At 31.7% G+C, this 20,219-nt stretch overlaps 1 protein-coding gene across 1 annotated transcript; it reads left to right on the forward strand.

Annotated features, from left to right (window-relative positions):
- Positions 1-9,505: 9,505 nt before the first annotated feature.
- Positions 9,506-11,128, forward strand: LOC111913845 (peroxidase 16). Its single transcript, XM_023909556.3, has 4 exons — positions 9,506-9,756; positions 9,855-10,046; positions 10,278-10,443; positions 10,569-11,128. Exons 1-4 carry the CDS (start codon positions 9,556-9,558, stop codon positions 10,964-10,966), a joined length of 957 nt encoding a protein of 318 aa, XP_023765324.1. The 5' UTR covers positions 9,506-9,555; the 3' UTR covers positions 10,967-11,128.
- Positions 11,129-20,219: the final 9,091 nt, after the last annotated feature.

The raw sequence follows: 20,219 nt of genomic DNA on the forward strand, positions 1-20,219 counted from the left end.
GATTCATATGTCAATCACATGAAAATCAAATATGTATTTTTATGAGTGTTTTTGCATCAATCATTTTTAAATTTTTTTTATAGATTTGGAAGAAATTATAGTGAATATTGAAGAGGTGAAAATGATAAATTGAAGAAAATAAGGAAATATTGACACGAATACATGAAAACGCTTTGTAATTTGTAGCATTTTTTATTTTTTTATATTTTATTTTGTATTGAATAAAATACTTGTACTATTATGTTTATAGATTAATTGATAAAAATGAGATTTTTTGTGATTTACTTACGAATATTATAGTATAAGAAATATACATATATGCATTTGAAAAAATATGCATATATGTAGGGATGCGCATCAGAACCGGGTACCCGCTTTTGGAACCGGAACCGCCTTGGAACTGCCGGTTTTGGAAAGCGGTTCCGGTTCCTAAATTATGGAACCGCCTTAAGCAGTTCCGGTTCTAGTTCTCGTTTTTTCGGAACCACTACCCACTGGGTACCCGCTAGAACCGGTTTATATATATATATATATATATATATATATATATATATATATATATATATATATATATATATATATATATATATATAATTTCATACAAATGTGTGTTACTTAGACCGGTTTAGAATATATTGGTCCGATTCTATCCGTCTTTGGTCCGAATTAATTTGATTTGGATTGAACTAAATTACGGTTTTGTCAAAAAAAAGTTAACAAAATTAATGCTACCGGGTTACCCGCTCCCGGAACCGGAACCGCCGGTTCTGGGACTGGTTCCAAACATTTAAGAACTGCCTCGAGCGGTTCTGGTTCCGGTTCTAACTTTTTAGGAACCATCGGTTCCGGTTCTGGTTCCCGTTTTTGCCAAATGAGGCGGGTACCTGCCTATGCGCATCCCTAGATATATGCACCTAAAAATTTACTTTTTTTTTAAAAAAAATGTATTTTTTTTTAAAAATTACAGTTTTTTTTTTTTAAATGCAACTTTTTTTTTTTTAAATATAACTTTCTTTAAAAAACTTGGAGCTTTTTTGAAAAATTTGCAGTGTTTTTTATTTAAAAATGCAGTTTTTTCAAAAAATATTGTAGTTTTTTTAAAAATATTGCAGTTTTTTCTGAAAAAATGCAGTTTTCATTAGAAAAATTGCAATTTTCTTGAAAAAAGGCAGTTTTTTTCGAAAAAATACATTTTTTTTTTTTTTAAATTGCATTTTAAAAAAAAATATTTTTTTCAAAAAATCATGTTTTCTATAAAAAATTAAAATATCTGCATCTAAAAAAACGAAAAATACAATATTTAAAAAAAATCTAAAAATTTGATTTATGATGTAAAGTTTTAGAGATTTATATTAATATATTAAATAACACAAAAAAATTAAACATTAAATGAGATTGGTAAGATGACGATAATGTCCTTAATGAATAGGTTTTGATCCAACGCTCTACTTTTAGTTCTCGGGTTTTTGGGAAAATATGAGTTCTCAACCAATCTCAACCTTATATAAATATATATATATATATATATATATATATATATATATATATATATATATATATATATATATATATATATATATATATAGGGTTAGGTTATATTGTTTCTAGTAACTATTGTGTGCCAGAATGCACAGATCTGGACCACCGGATGGAATAAAATCAAAGGTCATGATCTGAGGGTCTATGGTATTAGAATATGATAACATGTACCATGTAATCACACTAATTTCAGCATAAGGGTATATTAGTCAATTAACCTATATTAAAAAAGGAAATTTTCGGATTTTTAGGGATAATTAATTTTTTTTTTATTTTTAAAAATATGACTATTTTAAATCAATTAAAATTTCAAAATCCGATTTTATTCTGTCAGAATGATAGAATGCCAACCATAAACTAGTAAATATACTTTTCGATTTTATTCTTTTAGAATGATAGAATGCCAACCATAAACTAGTAAATACATTTTTGATTTTATTCTGTAATAATGACAAAATGCCAATCATAATATACCAAAATCGATTCTTGAGCTAATAATATACCAAATAATTATATTGTATGATTGTGATTCATTGGATAATAACAACATTCTGAAAAAATAACAAGTGTAATTTCTAAAAAATAACAACATTCTTAATTACATTGTATGAGTGTGATCATTCTTTAATTCATTCTTCAAGCCATTCATTTTAAAAAAAAAAAATATTTTTTTCAAAAAATCATGTTTTCTATAAAAAATTAAAATATCTGCATTTAAAAAAAAACGAAAAATACAATATTTAAAAAAAATCTGAAAATTTGATTTATGATGTAAAGTTTTAGAGATTTATATTAATATAATAAATAACATAAAAAAATTAAACATTAAATGAGATTGGTAAGATGGCGATCATGTCCTTAATGAATAGGTTTTGATCCAACGCTCTACTTTTAGTTCTCGGGTTTTTGGGAAAATATGAGTTCTCAACCCATCTCAACCTTATATATATATATATATATATATATATATATATATATATATATATATATATATATATATATATATATATATATATATATATATATATATATATATATATATATATATAGGGTTAGGTTATATTGTTTCTAGTAACTATTGTGTGCGAGAATGCACAGATCTGGACCACCGGATGGAATAGAATCAAAGGTCATGATCTGAGGGTCTATGGTATTAGAATATGATAACATGTACCATGTAATCACACTAATTTCAGCATAAGGGTATTTTAGTCAATTAACCTATATTAAAAAAGGAAATTTTCGGATTTTTAGGGATAATTAATTTTTTTTATTTTTAAAAATATGAGTATTTTAAATCAATTAAAATTTAAAAATCCGATTTTATTCTGTCAGAATGATAGAATGCCAACCATAAACTAGTAAATATATTTTTCGATTTTATTCTTTTAGAATGATAGAATGCCAACCATAAACTAGTAAATACATTTTTGATTTTATTCTGTCATAATGACAAAATGCCAATCATAATATACCAAAACCGATTCTTGAGCTAATAATATACCAAATAATTACATTGTGTGATTATGATTCATTGGATAATAACAACATTCTGAAAAAATAATAAGTGTAATTTCTAAAAAATAAGAACATTCTTAATTACATTGTATGAGTGTGATCATTCTTTAATTCATTCTTCAAGCCATTGCATTTTAAAAAAAAAATATTTTTTTCAAAAAATCATGTTTTCTATAAAAAATTAAAATATCTGCATTTAAAAAAAACGAAAAATACAATATTTAAAAAAAAAAATCTGAAAATTTGATTTATGATGTAAAGTTTTAGAGATTTATATTAATATATTAAATAACATAAAAAAAATTAAACATTAAATGAGATTGGTAAGATGGCGATCATGTCCTTAATGAATAGGTTTTGATCCAACGCTCTACTTTTAGTTCTCGGGTTTTTGGGAAAATATGAGTTCTCAACCAATCTCAACCTTATATAAATATATATATATATATATATATATATATATATATATATATATATATATATATATATATAGGGTTAGGTTATATTGTTTCTACTAACTATTGTGTGCCAGAATGCACAGATCTGGACCACCGGATGGAATAAAATCAAAGGTCATGATCTGAGGGTCTATGGTATTAGAATATGATAACATGTACCATGTAATCACACTAATTTCAGCATAAGGGTATATTAGTCAATTAACCTATATTAAAAAAGGAAATTTTCGGATTTTTAGGGATAATTAATTTTTTTTTATTTTTAAAAATATGACTATTTTAAATCAATTAAAATTTCAAAATCCGATTTTATTCTGTCAGAATGATAGAATGCCAACCATAAACTAGTAAATATACTTTTCGATTTTATTCTTTTAGAATGATAGAATGCCAACCATAAACTAGTAAATACATTTTTGATTTTATTCTGTAATAATGACAAAATGCCAATCATAATATACCAAAATCGATTCTTGAGCTAATAATATACCAAATAATTATATTGTATGATTGTGATTCATTGGATAATAACAACATTCTGAAAAAATAACAAGTGTAATTTCTAAAAAATAACAACATTCTTAATTACATTGTATGAGTGTGATCATTCTTTAATTCATTCTTCAAGCCATTCATTTTAAAAAAAAAAATATTTTTTTCAAAAAATCATGTTTTCTATAAAAAATTAAAATATCTGCATTTAAAAAAAACGAAAAATACAATATTTAAAAAAAATCTGAAAATTTGATTTATGATGTAAAGTTTTAGAGATTTATATTAATATAATAAATAACATAAAAAAATTAAACATTAAATGAGATTGGTAAGATGGCGATCATGTCCTTAATGAATAGGTTTTGATCCAACGCTCTACTTTTAGTTCTCGGGTTTTTGGGAAAATATGAGTTCTCAACCCATCTCAACCTTATATATATATATATATATATATATATATATATATATATATATATATATATATATATATATATATATATATATAGGGTTAGGTTATATTGTTTCTAGTAACTATTGTATGCGAGAATGCACAGATCTGGACCACCGGATGGAATAGAATCAAAGGTCATGATCTGAGGGTCTATGGTATTAGAATATGATAACATGTACCATGTAATCACACTAATTTCAGCATAAGGGTATTTTAGTCAATTAACCTATATTAAAAAAGGAAATTTTCGGATTTTTAGGGATAATTAATTTTTTTTATTTTTAAAAATATGAGTATTTTAAATCAATTAAAATTTAAAAATCCGATTTTATTCTGTCAGAATGATAGAATGCCAACCATAAACTAGTAAATATATTTTTCGATTTTATTCTTTTAGAATGATAGAATGCCAACCATAAACTAGTAAATACATTTTTGATTTTATTCTGTCATAATGACAAAATGCCAATCATAATATACCAAAACCGATTCTTGAGCTAATAATATACCAAATAATTACATTGTGTGATTATGATTCATTGGATAATAACAACATTCTGAAAAAATAATAAGTGTAATTTCTAAAAAATAAGAACATTCTTAATTACATTGTATGAGTGTGATCATTCTTTAATTCAATCTTCAAGCCATTGCATTTTAAAAAAAAAAATATTTTTTTCAAAAAATCATGTTTTCTATAAAAAATTAAAATATCTGCATTTAAAAAAAACGAAAAATACAATATTTAAAAAAAAAAATCTGAAAATTTGATTTATGATGTAAAGTTTTAGAGATTTATATTAATATATTAAATAACATAAAAAAAATTAAACATTAAATGAGATTGGTAAGATGGCGATCATGTCCTTAATGAATAGGTTTTGATCCAACGCTCTACTTTTAGTTCTCGGGTTTTTGGGAAAATATGAGTTCTCAACCAATCTCAACCTTATATATATATATATATATATATATATATATATATATATATATATATATATATATATATATACAAGGTTAGGTTATATTGTTTCTAGTATATATATATATATATATATATATATATATATATATATATATATATATAGGGTTAGGTTATATTGTTTCTAGTAACTATTGTGTGCTAGAATGCACAGATCTGGACCACCGGATGGAATAGAATCAAAGGTCATGATCTGAGGGTCTATGGTATTCGAATATGATAACATGTACCATGTAATCACACTAATTTCAGCATAAGGGTATTTTAGTCAATTAACCTATATTAAAAAAGGAAATTTTCGGATTTTTAGGGATAATTAATTTTTTTTATTTTTAAAAATATGAGTATTTTAAATCAATTAAAATTTAAAAATCCGATTTTATTCTGTCAGAATGATAGAATGCCAACCATAAACTAGTAAATATATTTTTCGATTTTATTCTTTTAGAATGATAGAATGCCAACCATAAACTAGTAAATACATTTTTGATTTTATTCTGTCATAATGACAAAATGCCAATCATAATATACCAAAACCGATTCTTGAGCTAATAATATACCAAATAATTACATTGTGTGATTATGATTCATTGGATAATAACAACATTCTGAAAAAATAATAAGTGTAATTTCTAAAAAATAACAACATTCTTAATTACATTGTATGAGTGTGATCATTCTTTAATTCATTCTTCAAGCCATTGCATTTTAAAAAAAAAATATTTTTTTCAAAAAATCATGTTTTCTATAAAAAATTAAAATATATGCATTTAAAAAAAACGAAAAATACAATATTTAAAAAAAAATCTGAAAATTTGATTTATGATGTAAAGTTTTAGAGATTTATATTAATATATTAAATAACATAAAAAAAATTAAACATTAAATGAGATTGGTAAGATGGCGATCATGTCCTTAATGAATAGGTTTTGATCCAACGCTCTACTTTTAGTTCTCGGGTTTTTGGGAAAATATGAGTTCTCAACCAATCTCAACCTTATATATATATATATATATATATATATATATATATATATATATATATATACAAGGTTAGGTTATATTGTTTCTAGTATATATATATATATATATATATATATATATATATATATATATATATATATATATATATATATATATATAGGGTTAGGTTATATTGTTTCTAGTAACTATTGTGTGCTAGAATGCACAGATCTGGACCACCGGATGGAATAGAATCAAAGGTCATGATCTGAGGGTCTATGGTATTAGAATATGATAACATGTACCATGTAATCACACTAATTTCAGCATAAGGGTATTTTAGTCAATTAACCTATATTAAAAAAGGAAATTTTCGGATTTTTAGGGATAATTAATTTTTTTTTAATTTTTAAAAATATGAATATTTTAAATCAATTAAAATTTAAAAATCCGACTTTATTCTATCAGAATGATAGAATGCAAACCATAAACTAGTAAATATATTTTTCGATTTTATTCTTTTAGAATGATAGAATGCCAACCATAAACTAGTAAATACATTTTTGATTTTATTCTGTCATAATGACAAAATGCCAATCATAATATACCAAAATCGATTCTTGAGCTAATAATATACCAAATAATTACATTGTATGATTGTGATTCATTGGATAATAACAACATTCTGAAAAAATAACAAGTGTAATTTCTAAAAAATAACAACATTCTTAATTACATTGTATGAGTGTGATCATTTTTTAATTCATTCTTCAAGCCATTCCCATCAGGTCTTCAAGCCATTCTTCAAGCCAATTCAATCACAAATTTATTGCAAAATATTTTGTAGGCATATACTTGTAACAACTGCACATTAAACATATAAACAATTAACTACAATTCTATCATAATACAACAATAAAGATTCTTACAGAATAAACTATTCTTGCAGAATGATTTTGAATATTCTATTAGAATCTCTATTTTACACCTGTTTATTGTTTTTTACATTCTAAATCCAAACTGAATGACATTTATACTAACATGAAAACAAGCCTTGAGCATGTTATATTTACAGACTTCAAAAACATATTACAGCCTTATTCTCCAATGGAGAAAAGAAAACATCCCTACGTGGCATGTTTATTAACAAACTACTCACAAATATCATAAAAATCAATCATATGCTACTCCATTCAAAGCATTCTATGTAGAAAAAGAATCAATGAATAATAACAAAGACTTACATGTGCATCAGTAAAGGATATGTCAACATCTTCCCATTGTCAGATGCAACCGTGGGTTTACTTCAAGTTTTTTCTGCTCCTTTCACAAAAAGGTATAAAAGTTTGCATATTTCTCCAATTCAGGCTTTTATAGAGTCAACTTTCTTTTTGTTCATATTTACTCATGCCTTAAAGCTCGCGATAATGCTGCTTTGTAAAGGCCTCATATTCACATGCTTTGAATAATGTTTCAAGAATGGAACCCCTTATAGAGTGCACTCATTGTCACTCTCATTCGTTGAGGACTTTTGAAATACACTTTAAAGGAAGAATTTTGAAGACCAAATTCTGAAGGTATACCTACAATATACAAGATCAGCAACAGAAATAAGTTGACAAACATTTTATTATAAAAGATTTGGAATCGGGTTAACTTTATTTGGGAAATTACATCAAGCCTAACATGTTCAAGTTAATTATTGAGTACAAGCTAAAGACGCAAGAAAAATTGAACCTGAGAATTAATAGAAACTTGAAAAGCAATTGAAAATCAAATTGTTCAACGGATGTAGTGAATAGAATGTTGGCTACGAAGGAGATAAGAATCAAACCTCATCCTGATTGGTGTTTAATTGGTTTTACATTATTCAGTTATACCCCTATCTTCAAATCGACCCCATTCCTCTTCAAGATTCGTGTTGAAGCTATCTCTAATCAAACATCCATCGGTGTTCAAACCGAAACGAAAATCTGGAAGATGAAGGCTGATTGAAATGGTGTAGATCGATGACAACAGACGAAAATGATGGCATGATACGAAGGTGAAGGACTAGGTCAAATATATTTACTTTATTTCCATAATTATAAGATTTCAATTAAATGATTTCCTTAATTAAAAGTACAAAAGGTCGAAAACACCATTTAATGATTTATTTAATTATTTATTATTTCTTGAATTCTCCTTGATGTATTTAGGCACACAATATTTGTTGGAAACATTTGAACTGTTATATATATATATATATATATATATATATATATATATATATATATATATATATATATATATATATATATATATATATATATATCAAAATGATTGTAACAAATATTCGTTTATAGTGGTAAGATATACCAAATTGCACATGACTCGACCTCAATCCCAATTATAAAATCTGGTTCACATGAGTTCATCAATCAATGTCCTTAAGTCTACTCTTTTCAATTTCATGCCAACCATCCCTAATATTAAAACGAAATAAAATAACATCAGGAAAAAGTAAAATGCTTTTTAAACACTTTCAATGTACCCACCTTTGCATCAACAATTAAGCCATCATTTATTTTACATATTTTATAGCTAATAAATTTCTATTAATATTATAAACCAAATTATATTTTATATATTGTAGTTATTTTATTAAAAAGTCACCACTTATTAATTTCAACATTTTAAATCTAACCTATTTGTTCAGTATGACTAAAAAACATGTTTTAATATACTAATTAAATATCATGAACAACAATTATTGAACAAATAAAAGTTACCAAAAAAAAATAAAAATTCTAGAATACGCGTTAAATAGATAAACTCCAATGACACTTTTATGCATACAACAGAGAGAAAAGTAACATGCCGAAATACATAGTCCTCGAAATAATTGAAATACCATAAAATAACAACCATGTGAATATAATTATACATATTCGGTTTGACTAAATACCTCTGGATAATCAAATCAAAGCTCAATAAACTTGCACCATTATAGTTGAATTAGGCAAATAACAAAAAATATACTAACACACATCTATATATTGTATGTATAAGTCAATGATCATATATATATCATATATAATACTATGTAGGTATCTATATAAACATCTTCATCGCCCACAATCGTATAACAAACAGAAAAGGAAAGCAAAATGAACAAGCAAACGCTATGTTTGGTGTTTCTCTCTTTCTTTGTTGCTTCATCTTATGCTCAACTTAGACAAAATTTCTATCAGAGCACTTGCCCGAACGTTGAATCCATAGTAAGATCAGCCGTCACCAAGAAATTCCAGCAGACCTTCGTCACTGTTCCCGGCACTCTCCGCCTCTTCTTTCATGACTGTTTTGTTAGGGTTCGTCTCCTTTCTCTCCATAACCACTTTTCACTTCGATTTTCTTAATTGATCTGTAACATAACCAATTAACGTATATGTCATGCATGTATATATAGGGCTGTGATGCTTCGGTTTTTCTTGCAACTCCAAACGCTGAGAAGGATCATCCCGATGATCAGTCACTCGCTGGAGATGGATTTGACACCGTCATTAAAGCCAAGGCTGCACTTGACAGCAATCCTAATTGCCGGAATAGAGTTTCATGTGCTGATATATTGGCTCTTGCAACCAGAGATGTCATAGTCTTGGTAAGAACTCCATGTTTACGCTTAAATGTACCTTTTAAGAAAATCGTATGTATCGAGTAAAAATGATATATTATAGAAAACCTCGAAAGCATAAAACTTTTTTTAATATAGTTATTCCTTCGTATAGTTCATGTAAAGTTTTTGTCTTACTGTGAAAGGATATAATATTTAAAGTGTTAATGAAAAGACTATCCTTTTCGGAACATAATTTTTGGTTTGCTAAATATATAGGCAGGTGGGCCATCATACAGTGTAGAATTGGGGAGAAGAGATGGGAGAATCTCCACCAAGGCAAGTGTTCAACACAAACTTCCACAAGCATCATTCAAGTTGGATCAACTTAACACCATGTTCGCTGCTCATGGTCTATCTCAAACCGATATGATTGCACTTTCAGGTAAATAGTTAATACAAGTATACAACTGGATCTCGATAAGGTCCCATAGTTTTACGTAACTCTTGTCAAAATGTGCATTCATATTGATCAGGTATTCATTAACATTGTATATAACCATTCTATAGGTGCACATACACTTGGGTTCTCTCATTGTGGCAAATTCTCGGGACGTATCTATGGGAAGAGCGGAATAGACCCAACCCTCAACAGACAATACGCTCTTCAGCTAAGACAAATGTGTCCGATTAATGTGGATCCTAGGATTGCCATTAACATGGACCCAACCACCCCTCGGACTTTTGATAATGCGTATTTCCGAAACCTTCAACAAGGAAGAGGCTTGTTTACTTCCGACCAAGTCTTGTTCACTGACAGCCGGTCAAAGCCAACAGTCAACCAATTTGCCTCTAGCAACAGTGCTTTCAACCAGGCTTTTATTACCGCCATCACCAAGCTCGGACGAGTTGGGGTTTTGACTGGTAGCAAGGGGGAGATCAGACGCGATTGCAGCATGCCTAACTAGAAAGACATGATCTTATTTAATTTCCATTTATTATTGATTTTAAAATTCAAGTTGTAAAGTTTATTTGCCAATAAGTAGCTACAACTGTACAATGCTTGCAGCTTTTGGAGGACGATCATGTTGGTTTGGTTGTGAGTAATAAAAATTAATTCTCTTGTAGTATTTGTTCTTGAGGTTTTTTCTGACAAATAGATAAATTTTTTTATTTTATATATACTTGTTACGTGAAAACGTGATTGTACCATATTGTGGAAGCAGAAAAGAAAACGCAAAATGATGACACCCCTGACTCTAATTGAGTCTTGATGAATGAAGTGTACAAATTAAGAAATGGAGAGAAAAATGATTTTCTTATGATTAACCATTAAGTTCTACTTATGTTGGTGTCTCATATCCAAGGTTTTGAAAACCAAATCGGACATTGTAGCGACCGTCTTACCGATACGATGGTTCAACTGGTTCGATAGGTTGGACCGGTCCCAAAAACCGGAAAACCGGATATATATATATATATATATATATATATATATATATATATATATATATATATATATATATATATATATATATATATATATATATATATAAAAGTCGTAATCTTTAGAATTTGAGGAAAGTGGAATATAGAAGAGCTTAGGAATTGAGGAAGAATTTCTATGAAATAAGGAGAGTTTTTTAAGAGTTTTACACGTCAACATCGTCAAATAACTAGAAAGCATATGATGAGTGCATGAAATACAATTGCCAGTCCCCCGATCCCGGTCCTCCACTCAGAGAGCATTTGGAGGACGCTTGGATATTTCTTTTTGGGTGTATGAAGATGGTGAATCAGCACTTTTGAGGACACGCTTCAGAGAGAAAAACATACATGTGCCCTTTAACCGATGTTCCTGTTTCCCAAGAAACCCTTGTCCCCCAAGATACCACCGCATTTCATACCTCTGGTTTTCTCTTTCATATCTCTCTTCTTTTCCATTTCATTTTCTCCATCTATCTCCCTTTTTCAAAAGCAATCATCTCGCTTATCTCTTCCTCTCAGTAGTTCCCCTCCCGGCTTCACTCTTAATATCTCCCTTTTCTCGCTCTCAACGATTTTAAAAACATAATTTTGCTCCACCTCTCATCTTGTTGCGATTTTGACAAAATCGGTACCTCTCCTTTAAGTTTTTAGTCAGTTTTACGCTTTTGGTTTCAACGATGATCTTCAAAAACTTCTCGATTTCGTAACTGAAACCAGAAACTACAACCCCTTTTAGCAAAGTTTAATCGTTCAATTCAAGATGTTTTGATTATTTCTTTCTTTAAAGGTCCGAGTTTCTTTTATATGGATTCGTTTACAATAGTTGCTAATTTATGGTCAAATATCACTAACTTGTACTATTTGATCGATACGCCCCTAGTTTCGGACTCTATATTAGTAAAGCTGAGTAACTTCTTCTAACGATGGATTACCAAGAAACAAGCACAAATTTGTGAGTTGGTTGTCTGAGGAGGAGTCCCGGGACAACGCTCCAACGATTAAGTTAGTAGAGACCTTGATCAAAATATGTTCTTAATCGAAATGAGTGAATGGTTGTTAGTGTACCTCATAGGAATGAGTCGGATCATGTATTTGTAATTAGAGTTAGTACAAGGACGCTGATTAACCCTATACCCTATTTAGTCCCCCGATTTGGATTATTACTTGTCGTTGTAAGTAGTAATTCAAACTAATGAAGTTTTCGATTATGACCGTTACAAATAGATAAGGGTGAGGCACCTGAATTGAATTCCGATGAGATGGTTTGACAACTCCTAGAGGCCATCATTGCCTATAAACGTCTTTTCGTTTCATGTCTATTTAAGGGGTGTACAGTGCACAACTGTCGTTTTGTCCCCTATTACCATTCCTGCTTCCGTTTTCTTATAAATACTTCTTTGATTCCTTTCGTTCTCTTCCATTCGAACTTCTCCTCAATCCTTTTTTTCTTCTTGTGTCTTCTCTCATGGCCAACACAAATATCTCTAACATTATGACCATGAATTCAAAACTTTCCGTTAAGAGTTTGGCTGTCCTCCTGAAGATATTCCACATCGATCCCCAATTCCATCTTTGTCTTCTAGAGCCCAGAAATGCAATTGTTAATGCACTGTGACAACCCAAAAATTTCCATTATGTACAGTCATTCAATCCAGTTGAAGTCAGAACAGTTCCTGCTAACTTTCAAACTTTTAGGAATAAGTTTCAGTATTTTAAAGTTAGTACATCAAGAGATATCAGGAGAGAGGATACCCTAAGGTTTATTATGTAGCAATAAGCGCCCAAAACTTCAGGAGTTTGGAGTTTACGGTCCAAAATGGTATTGGGACCATAAACCCTAAAGACTATATAAGTGAGACTTAGATATTTTTCTCACTTTTTCACATTTCCAAGATTAGACCCATTTCTCTCTCAAGTATCATCCCATTTTTCTTCAAGATCTTCAACTTGTAAGTATTTTTATGCCCTAATAAGTTGATATCTACCTTAATCTAGTGATCTAACATGATTTCATCCGTGAAATCATTCCAAAAGTGTAGATTTTCAAGTTTCACCAAGAACACCAAGAACACACACTAGTGTTCTTGGACTTTTAGCACCTTTTCAAGCTTCTACCTTGTAAGTACTTCTATCCTAGAGTCTTATAAGCTTTGTTACACTTCTAAACACAAAAGACAACACCCAAGAAACTAAGGATCAAGGGTGTTTACGGTCCAAAAACATCTTGGGCCGTAAACACTAATTTTGGTGCCAAAGTGTGCCTTATCCTTTCACAAACCTTGGAAACAAACCTAGAACCTTCCTTTGATGTGTTTAGCACATAAAAATCACCAAAATACCACATTTATATGTGTTTACGGTTTGGGGATCTCCCAAAACCGTAAACACCCCAAAGTGGGTTATGATGCCCCATATTCCTTCCTTATGCCTAGAAACTAGCCTAGACTTTTACCTTGAAGTGTTTAAGACTTGAAAATATCAAAATACCATGGTCCATAGGAGTTTACGGTAGCAACCACATGGAGAAATGGTCCATGGGCCGTAAACTCCATTTAGGAGTGAAATGTTTCCCTAATCACTTCCTAAGGCTTAGACTTGAAGTTAGGATGCTTCAAAATGACTTCTAGGACTTCAAAGCACAAAATGGTCAAAGGAACATGAGTCTACGGCAATAAAATCATGGGTTTACGGCCGTAAACTCAATTGGAGTTGGTCCCAAAACCGTAAACACCATTTTGTGCCTTTTCACTTCCCTTTGTTGAATCACATGTGATTCCAACTCTTAACCAAGGTGTTTCCTAGTCCCGGAAGGTGTTTCCTTTCATATAGTTGTTTATAAACATTATATTCATGTCAATATGTGTCCTTATATGTCACTTAGGACTTATTGTGTCTCAGGACTTCATTCGTGGAACTTCTTATCCATATGCGCATACCCGTTTGAGTCGCCCACATCAGGTGAGTTCATACCCCGTAATGAATCTTTTAACTATTTTAACTGTTTTAAGGGGGGGGGGGGGGGGAATACAAGTTGAACACAATGATAATTGTGTAAATGTTTGTTATAAACATCTTTCAAAATGTTACTTATGTTATTTATAAGTTGTCAAAACATTTCAAAACTCTTTTAAAAGGTTATGTTAGTTTATAGTTATACAAAACTCTGTTTTTAAAGTACGAGCATAACTTAGTAGATAAATGAGTCTTCTCAGTAACAGTCCAAATAGAACATTAGTAAACTATTATAGGTATAGTTTAGGAGAATGCTATTCATTACTTCTAGTACAATGAAGCACACAAAGAGTCAGTTCAGTTCATGAGTCTATACAAATGCAATACGTGTACATGAATACGTTTACATAGATACGCTTACATGAATACATTTACATAAATACGATATCAATACACGATAACAAAATAGAACATAATAAGGTGCTATAGCATGGAACGATTTCAGGATCTAACTATACCAATGAATCACTTCTACATTGTGATAGTTATATTGGGTATACATGATCATAGTAATGTGGATGTTCGCGGCTTGCCCTCATGCAGGGGTCGCGTGTAGTTCCTAAAATCTCTTGACAAGGGAGCATTTAGCATGGGATATAGCCATCACATTATGCCTTAACCCTCAATTAAGGCAAAATAGTACTAAAAGTAGTCACTTATTACAAATACTATAGTACTTACACTGTCAATACGACAATTACAGAAGGATATAAAATTACAGTTTCAATATTATTAATACCTTTCCCATGTGTCATATTCACATAATCGATAAGGTAGATTAGATTTAATTAATAATAGTCGTACAGTCGGACCATAATGCTAATCTTATGATTCCTTAATGTATACACCATAAGATACATATATACCAATAGGTTCCGATAGCTAATAGGATGTCTGCTCTCCGCTTCATTTCCTGTCCTCGTTGGGTTGTGGGCTTGAAATGGATTCACCCAATCTATTATCTACCCGATTATATATATATATATATATATATATATATATATATATATATATATATATATTTATTTATTTATGCTTAGTATACATTAAGTCATCATAAGGGTACCATGTATGGATCAGGTTATAGGACACAGAGTCAAAGCACAGCTTTTCTAGTACAAAACATACTTTTCAAAGTCATTACTTTTGGTATACAAAACTAGAAATTTCCCAGATAAGGGCTTAATCCATTTTATTAAGCCAATACAATTTTAAAAGACTTTAGGTGAGTAACTCTATAATACCTTAGTTTATACACCATGTTGATATATAAAAATAATACCCAATAGGTAGTTAAATGTGTGTTTTTCTCCTTACTTCCTGTCCTCGTTGGGTTGTGGACTTAGGGCACATTCACCCAATTAACTTTCTAACCGATATCAGATTATATATAGCAGTATAAACAAAGCTATTATAAAAGTAGTCACCGTGGTCAATATTTTACTATAAGAAATATAGGTTTTCTTAAAAGAACTTTTCATTATATATAAAGGAACCATTACAAATAACTCCATGAGTGACAAGTGAATACACCAGGGTTATATATGACAAAAATCTAACAACCAATGGAATGTGTGCTATCCGTCTTACTTTCTGTTCCCTGTTGGGTTGTGAGCTTAGGGCAGATGCGTATAATCGATTGTTTGTTTACTCTGAGTATATATAACTTGTACCCACTTAGTACCCATAGAAAGGCTTGTAGTGTCATTTTACTTAACTTTCATTCAAGTAGGAAATATATGATTTTCTAGAGGAACAGACAAACTTTTCAAAATAGAACTTACAACTTACATCGCTTTTACATATACATTTTCAACAACACTTTACAGCTTACTCACATCACTAAAATCTTATGAACTCACCAGCTTAATTGCTAATCAACTCTTTCAAATAACTTGTATTCTCAGGAGGCTATTAGACAGGTACTCGTGTTGGGGATTTAGAAGATGAAGCATTACAGCTTCAAGTCTTGTTCTGTTATTTGTGTATGAATTCTATGTTTTGTGAACACACATTGTAAACACTTTCTTTTGAAATGAAATGGTTTTTTATTACTTGCTTACCATATACATATCTCGTGATACTTAACATGACGTCCTCCACCCCCGAACGTTTCCGCCGTTCCGGTTTTGGGGTGTGACAGATTGGTATCAGAGCATTGTTTATAGTGAACTAAGTATATCAACCGATAAAAGATATACATCTATAAATACAATGGGGCTTAAGTGCTCTAGATAATGATATATTTTAGAATATAACTACAAGTTATAAAAATATACCTACTTGCTTATACATGTACATAATAGAACTAGTGTCACGAGGAGAACATAACTAAAGTATTTAAAAGTTGGGCACTGTCGTCAAGCTGAACAGTTATGTACTCATAGCTAGGATCAATATAGCCTGATCAACTATATTCATTCGAGATGTGACCAACATGTGTTTGGGAATGATGTGGTGTTTCAACAGGGTTTAAAACTTACGTGAACACCAGTCAAGAGAGCACCAAAACAAGTATAGTTAGAGTTAGAGTACTATGGGAGTATTCTATGATACGATAGCACGATAACGAGTTTCGAACATACCAAGTACATTACGTTAGAATACTATAGGATTACTGTAGTCCGGATAAATAACTTATGTGAGAATTTAAAAGACCCTTACGGATAAGTCTATAATCTTGCAAGGTATATTCCTAAAGTGTTCTATATAATCAGGATCTTATAGAGATAGAATCTATGGCCTACGCTTCGCTATCCATTCCTCTTAAGGGTGTAGTGTTAAGGTGGGATCAATTATTCGAAAGCCTATTTTATCTTCAATTATGTACAAACTTGTGTACCTTGTACAATTATAGGAGGATTCCGTAAGGATCACCCCATAAAGTTACCTGAAAGTTCATAGGTTCTTTAGTCACTTTCATTCTCGCACAACAAACCCCGATAAATGTAACCACATCATCAGAGTATACAACAGACGAGTCCAGGAGGAACAAGGTCAAGTTCATGAGAAGTTTTCGAGGAAAGATCAGCCGAAGTAACCAAAACGTCTTACGCGTCACACTAATAAATATTAATTATGTTAATTTATCGAGCGAGTGGAAACACCGCTCACATTACATGTGTTAGGATTATTTTCTTACATGCAGCTAGTATTAGTTATTCAGGAAACAAATATTCATTCGAGGATAATTAATTCAAATTCATAGAGTTTAGTAGGTATAGACTCGTTTATGAATTGTTTCTAGAACCCTGTGGAAGTCAGGACCCGATACATCCAGAACTAGGATAACCCTGTCTTTTTAGCTTTCGGCTTGTGTCCATTGCTATAAACTTATTCCGATTCATCTTTGTTTTCTTTTAGCAAAGATGCCTCCTCGCAAATCACCCAGACACACTACTCCGATAACTCCAATAACGCCTCCTTTGCAAGTCGATATGGCAACGATAAACACTGCAGTGGACGCGGCTGTGGCAACAGCCATGGCTCAATATTACCCCACCAGTATAGGTGGAGGTGAAACGCCTACTGATTCTACTCAAGGTGAGGGCCCTGTGCGCCCGAGAGAGTTCTCATACAAGGACTTCACCAGATGCCAGCCATTGTCCTTTAATGGGACTGAAGGAGTCATTGCCCTCATGCAATGGTTCGAGAAGACAGAGTCGATCTTCGAAATCTGTTTATGCCCAGAAGGAAGCAAAGTGAAGTTTGCTGCCTGAACCTTCTCTGACAAAGCCCTAACATGGTGGAACGGCCATGTTAAGTCACTGACCCTATCAGTGGCTAACTTAATAGGTTGGGAAAACCTAAAAGAGTTGATGCGGGAGGAATACTGCCCGTTAGGCGAGAATCAAAAACTGGAACAAGAACTGTGGGATCTCACTATGGTCGGCTCAGACATAGTGACCTACACGGACCGGTTCATCGAACTAGCAGCTATATGCCCCGGGATGATTACCTCGGAGAGCAAGAAGATAGAAAGATACATTTGGGGTCTGACTGCTCCGACCCAAGGAAATGTGTTGTCTTCTAACCCAGCCACGTTTGATAGTGCTAAATGCCTGGCTCAGCGACTCATCGATCATGGAGTCCGCCACAGTGTAAAAGTTCCGATTCCCGAACCATCGAGGGAAGAGGACAATAATCAGAAGTCGGGGAACAAGAGGAAGAAGAAGCGAACAACACAAGACACCCTGAGAGAGCAACAAACAAGTACCATGTACGCCGCCACGAAACCTACTGTGTCAGCACCTGCCAGTTGATATGCTGGGAACCTTTCGAAATGTGGAAAGTGCAACTTCCACCATACCGGAGTATGCCAGGAAATGCAGTGTTTGAACTACCACAGAAAGGGACACACAGTCCGTTACTCTAGGGCACCAGCTCAACCGATCTCCCAAGTCCTCGGAGCTGAAGAAAACCAAGCCTGCTATGGCTGTGGTGAGACTGGACACCGTCAGAGGGACTGCCCAATAATAAGGAACTCAGGAGCGGATGGATGCATTCTGATGATCACCGCAGGAGAATCTACCCCAGAGTCGTCGACGAGTAGTGGTACGTTTTAAAAATAGTAATTACTTTTATAATTAATTTATATTCATATAAGATTAAAATTTGGGGATGACACTTAAAAGTAACTATAACAACTCATATGTTGAAATAGGTCATAGTATTCAAGAGAACTAAAAGATCCCATAGAAAAGCTATTATGGCTCACCATATACATCAGGGTTGTGCGCAACTAAGATGTTGCAGCCATAGAGTGAGTGACTCCGCTTAGGTCCCCTTTCCTTAATTGGTGGAGGATTTGAGGCAGAGATACTCAGTCGACTGCCTGGCTCATCTTAATTATTCATAACTTGTATATGACGAGCGATGGTAGTGGTACCATGTGGGATTATGGTATAAAAGTATCCCTTCAGTTAATAAAGCACTTTTATTTGTATGTAGGCGCACATAGCGGTACAATACATAGGAGTGTTAACTTCAAATAGAAAACAGGAAACACAAGATCAGTTACGAGGAGTACATTGTTGAACATGCTAGGAGTACAGTATCGAGCATACCAGGGATACATCGTCGTTTATCAGACGTTTCTTTCATCTGATCAAAACTTTGTTTAGTATAGAGTCCGTTGTTTTCTTTCGTCATGAGTTGGCGTGGTCCTCACCATACTGAGTTCATATATTTCTATCGCCTCGTTCGGCAAGTTCTCGAAACTTTAGTCATTAGTAGCGAAGGTCCGACCTAAACCTAAATTTTATCTTTCGCATTCTAAACCCCCGAAGTACTCATGCGAAGAGTACTTTTTCCTCCGAAGCCTTATCGTCAGATATCCGCAGACCGTCATGAAATACCACTCGTCCAGCAGACCAATTTCGAGTACAGAGGCTATGGACGAATATAGCCCACCTATTATTATTTAGTGTATACGCGAGGGTGGTATATGATTATGGTTACGCAGATCTAGTATGTGTGTTTCCGCCCTATCTCCTGTCCTCGTTGGGTTGTGGACCTGGGGCAGAGTCACACATCTGACAGTCCTACTAATCCTAATTATATACGGCTTGTATACATGAGGTAATGATATATGGACCAGGTATGAATCCTATCAGGAACACCAGGGCAAAGTTGCCAGGTCTACGAGTGGGTATTCTACAAATCAAAAGAGCGCAACCCCAGTAGTAATGCTAAGAAAGCTAATTTCCGGACGAAATTCAT

The sequence above is a fragment of the Lactuca sativa genome, chromosome 5 (assembly GCF_002870075.4).
Source record: "Lactuca sativa cultivar Salinas chromosome 5, Lsat_Salinas_v11, whole genome shotgun sequence".
Lineage (NCBI taxonomy): Eukaryota > Viridiplantae > Streptophyta > Magnoliopsida > Asterales > Asteraceae > Lactuca > Lactuca sativa.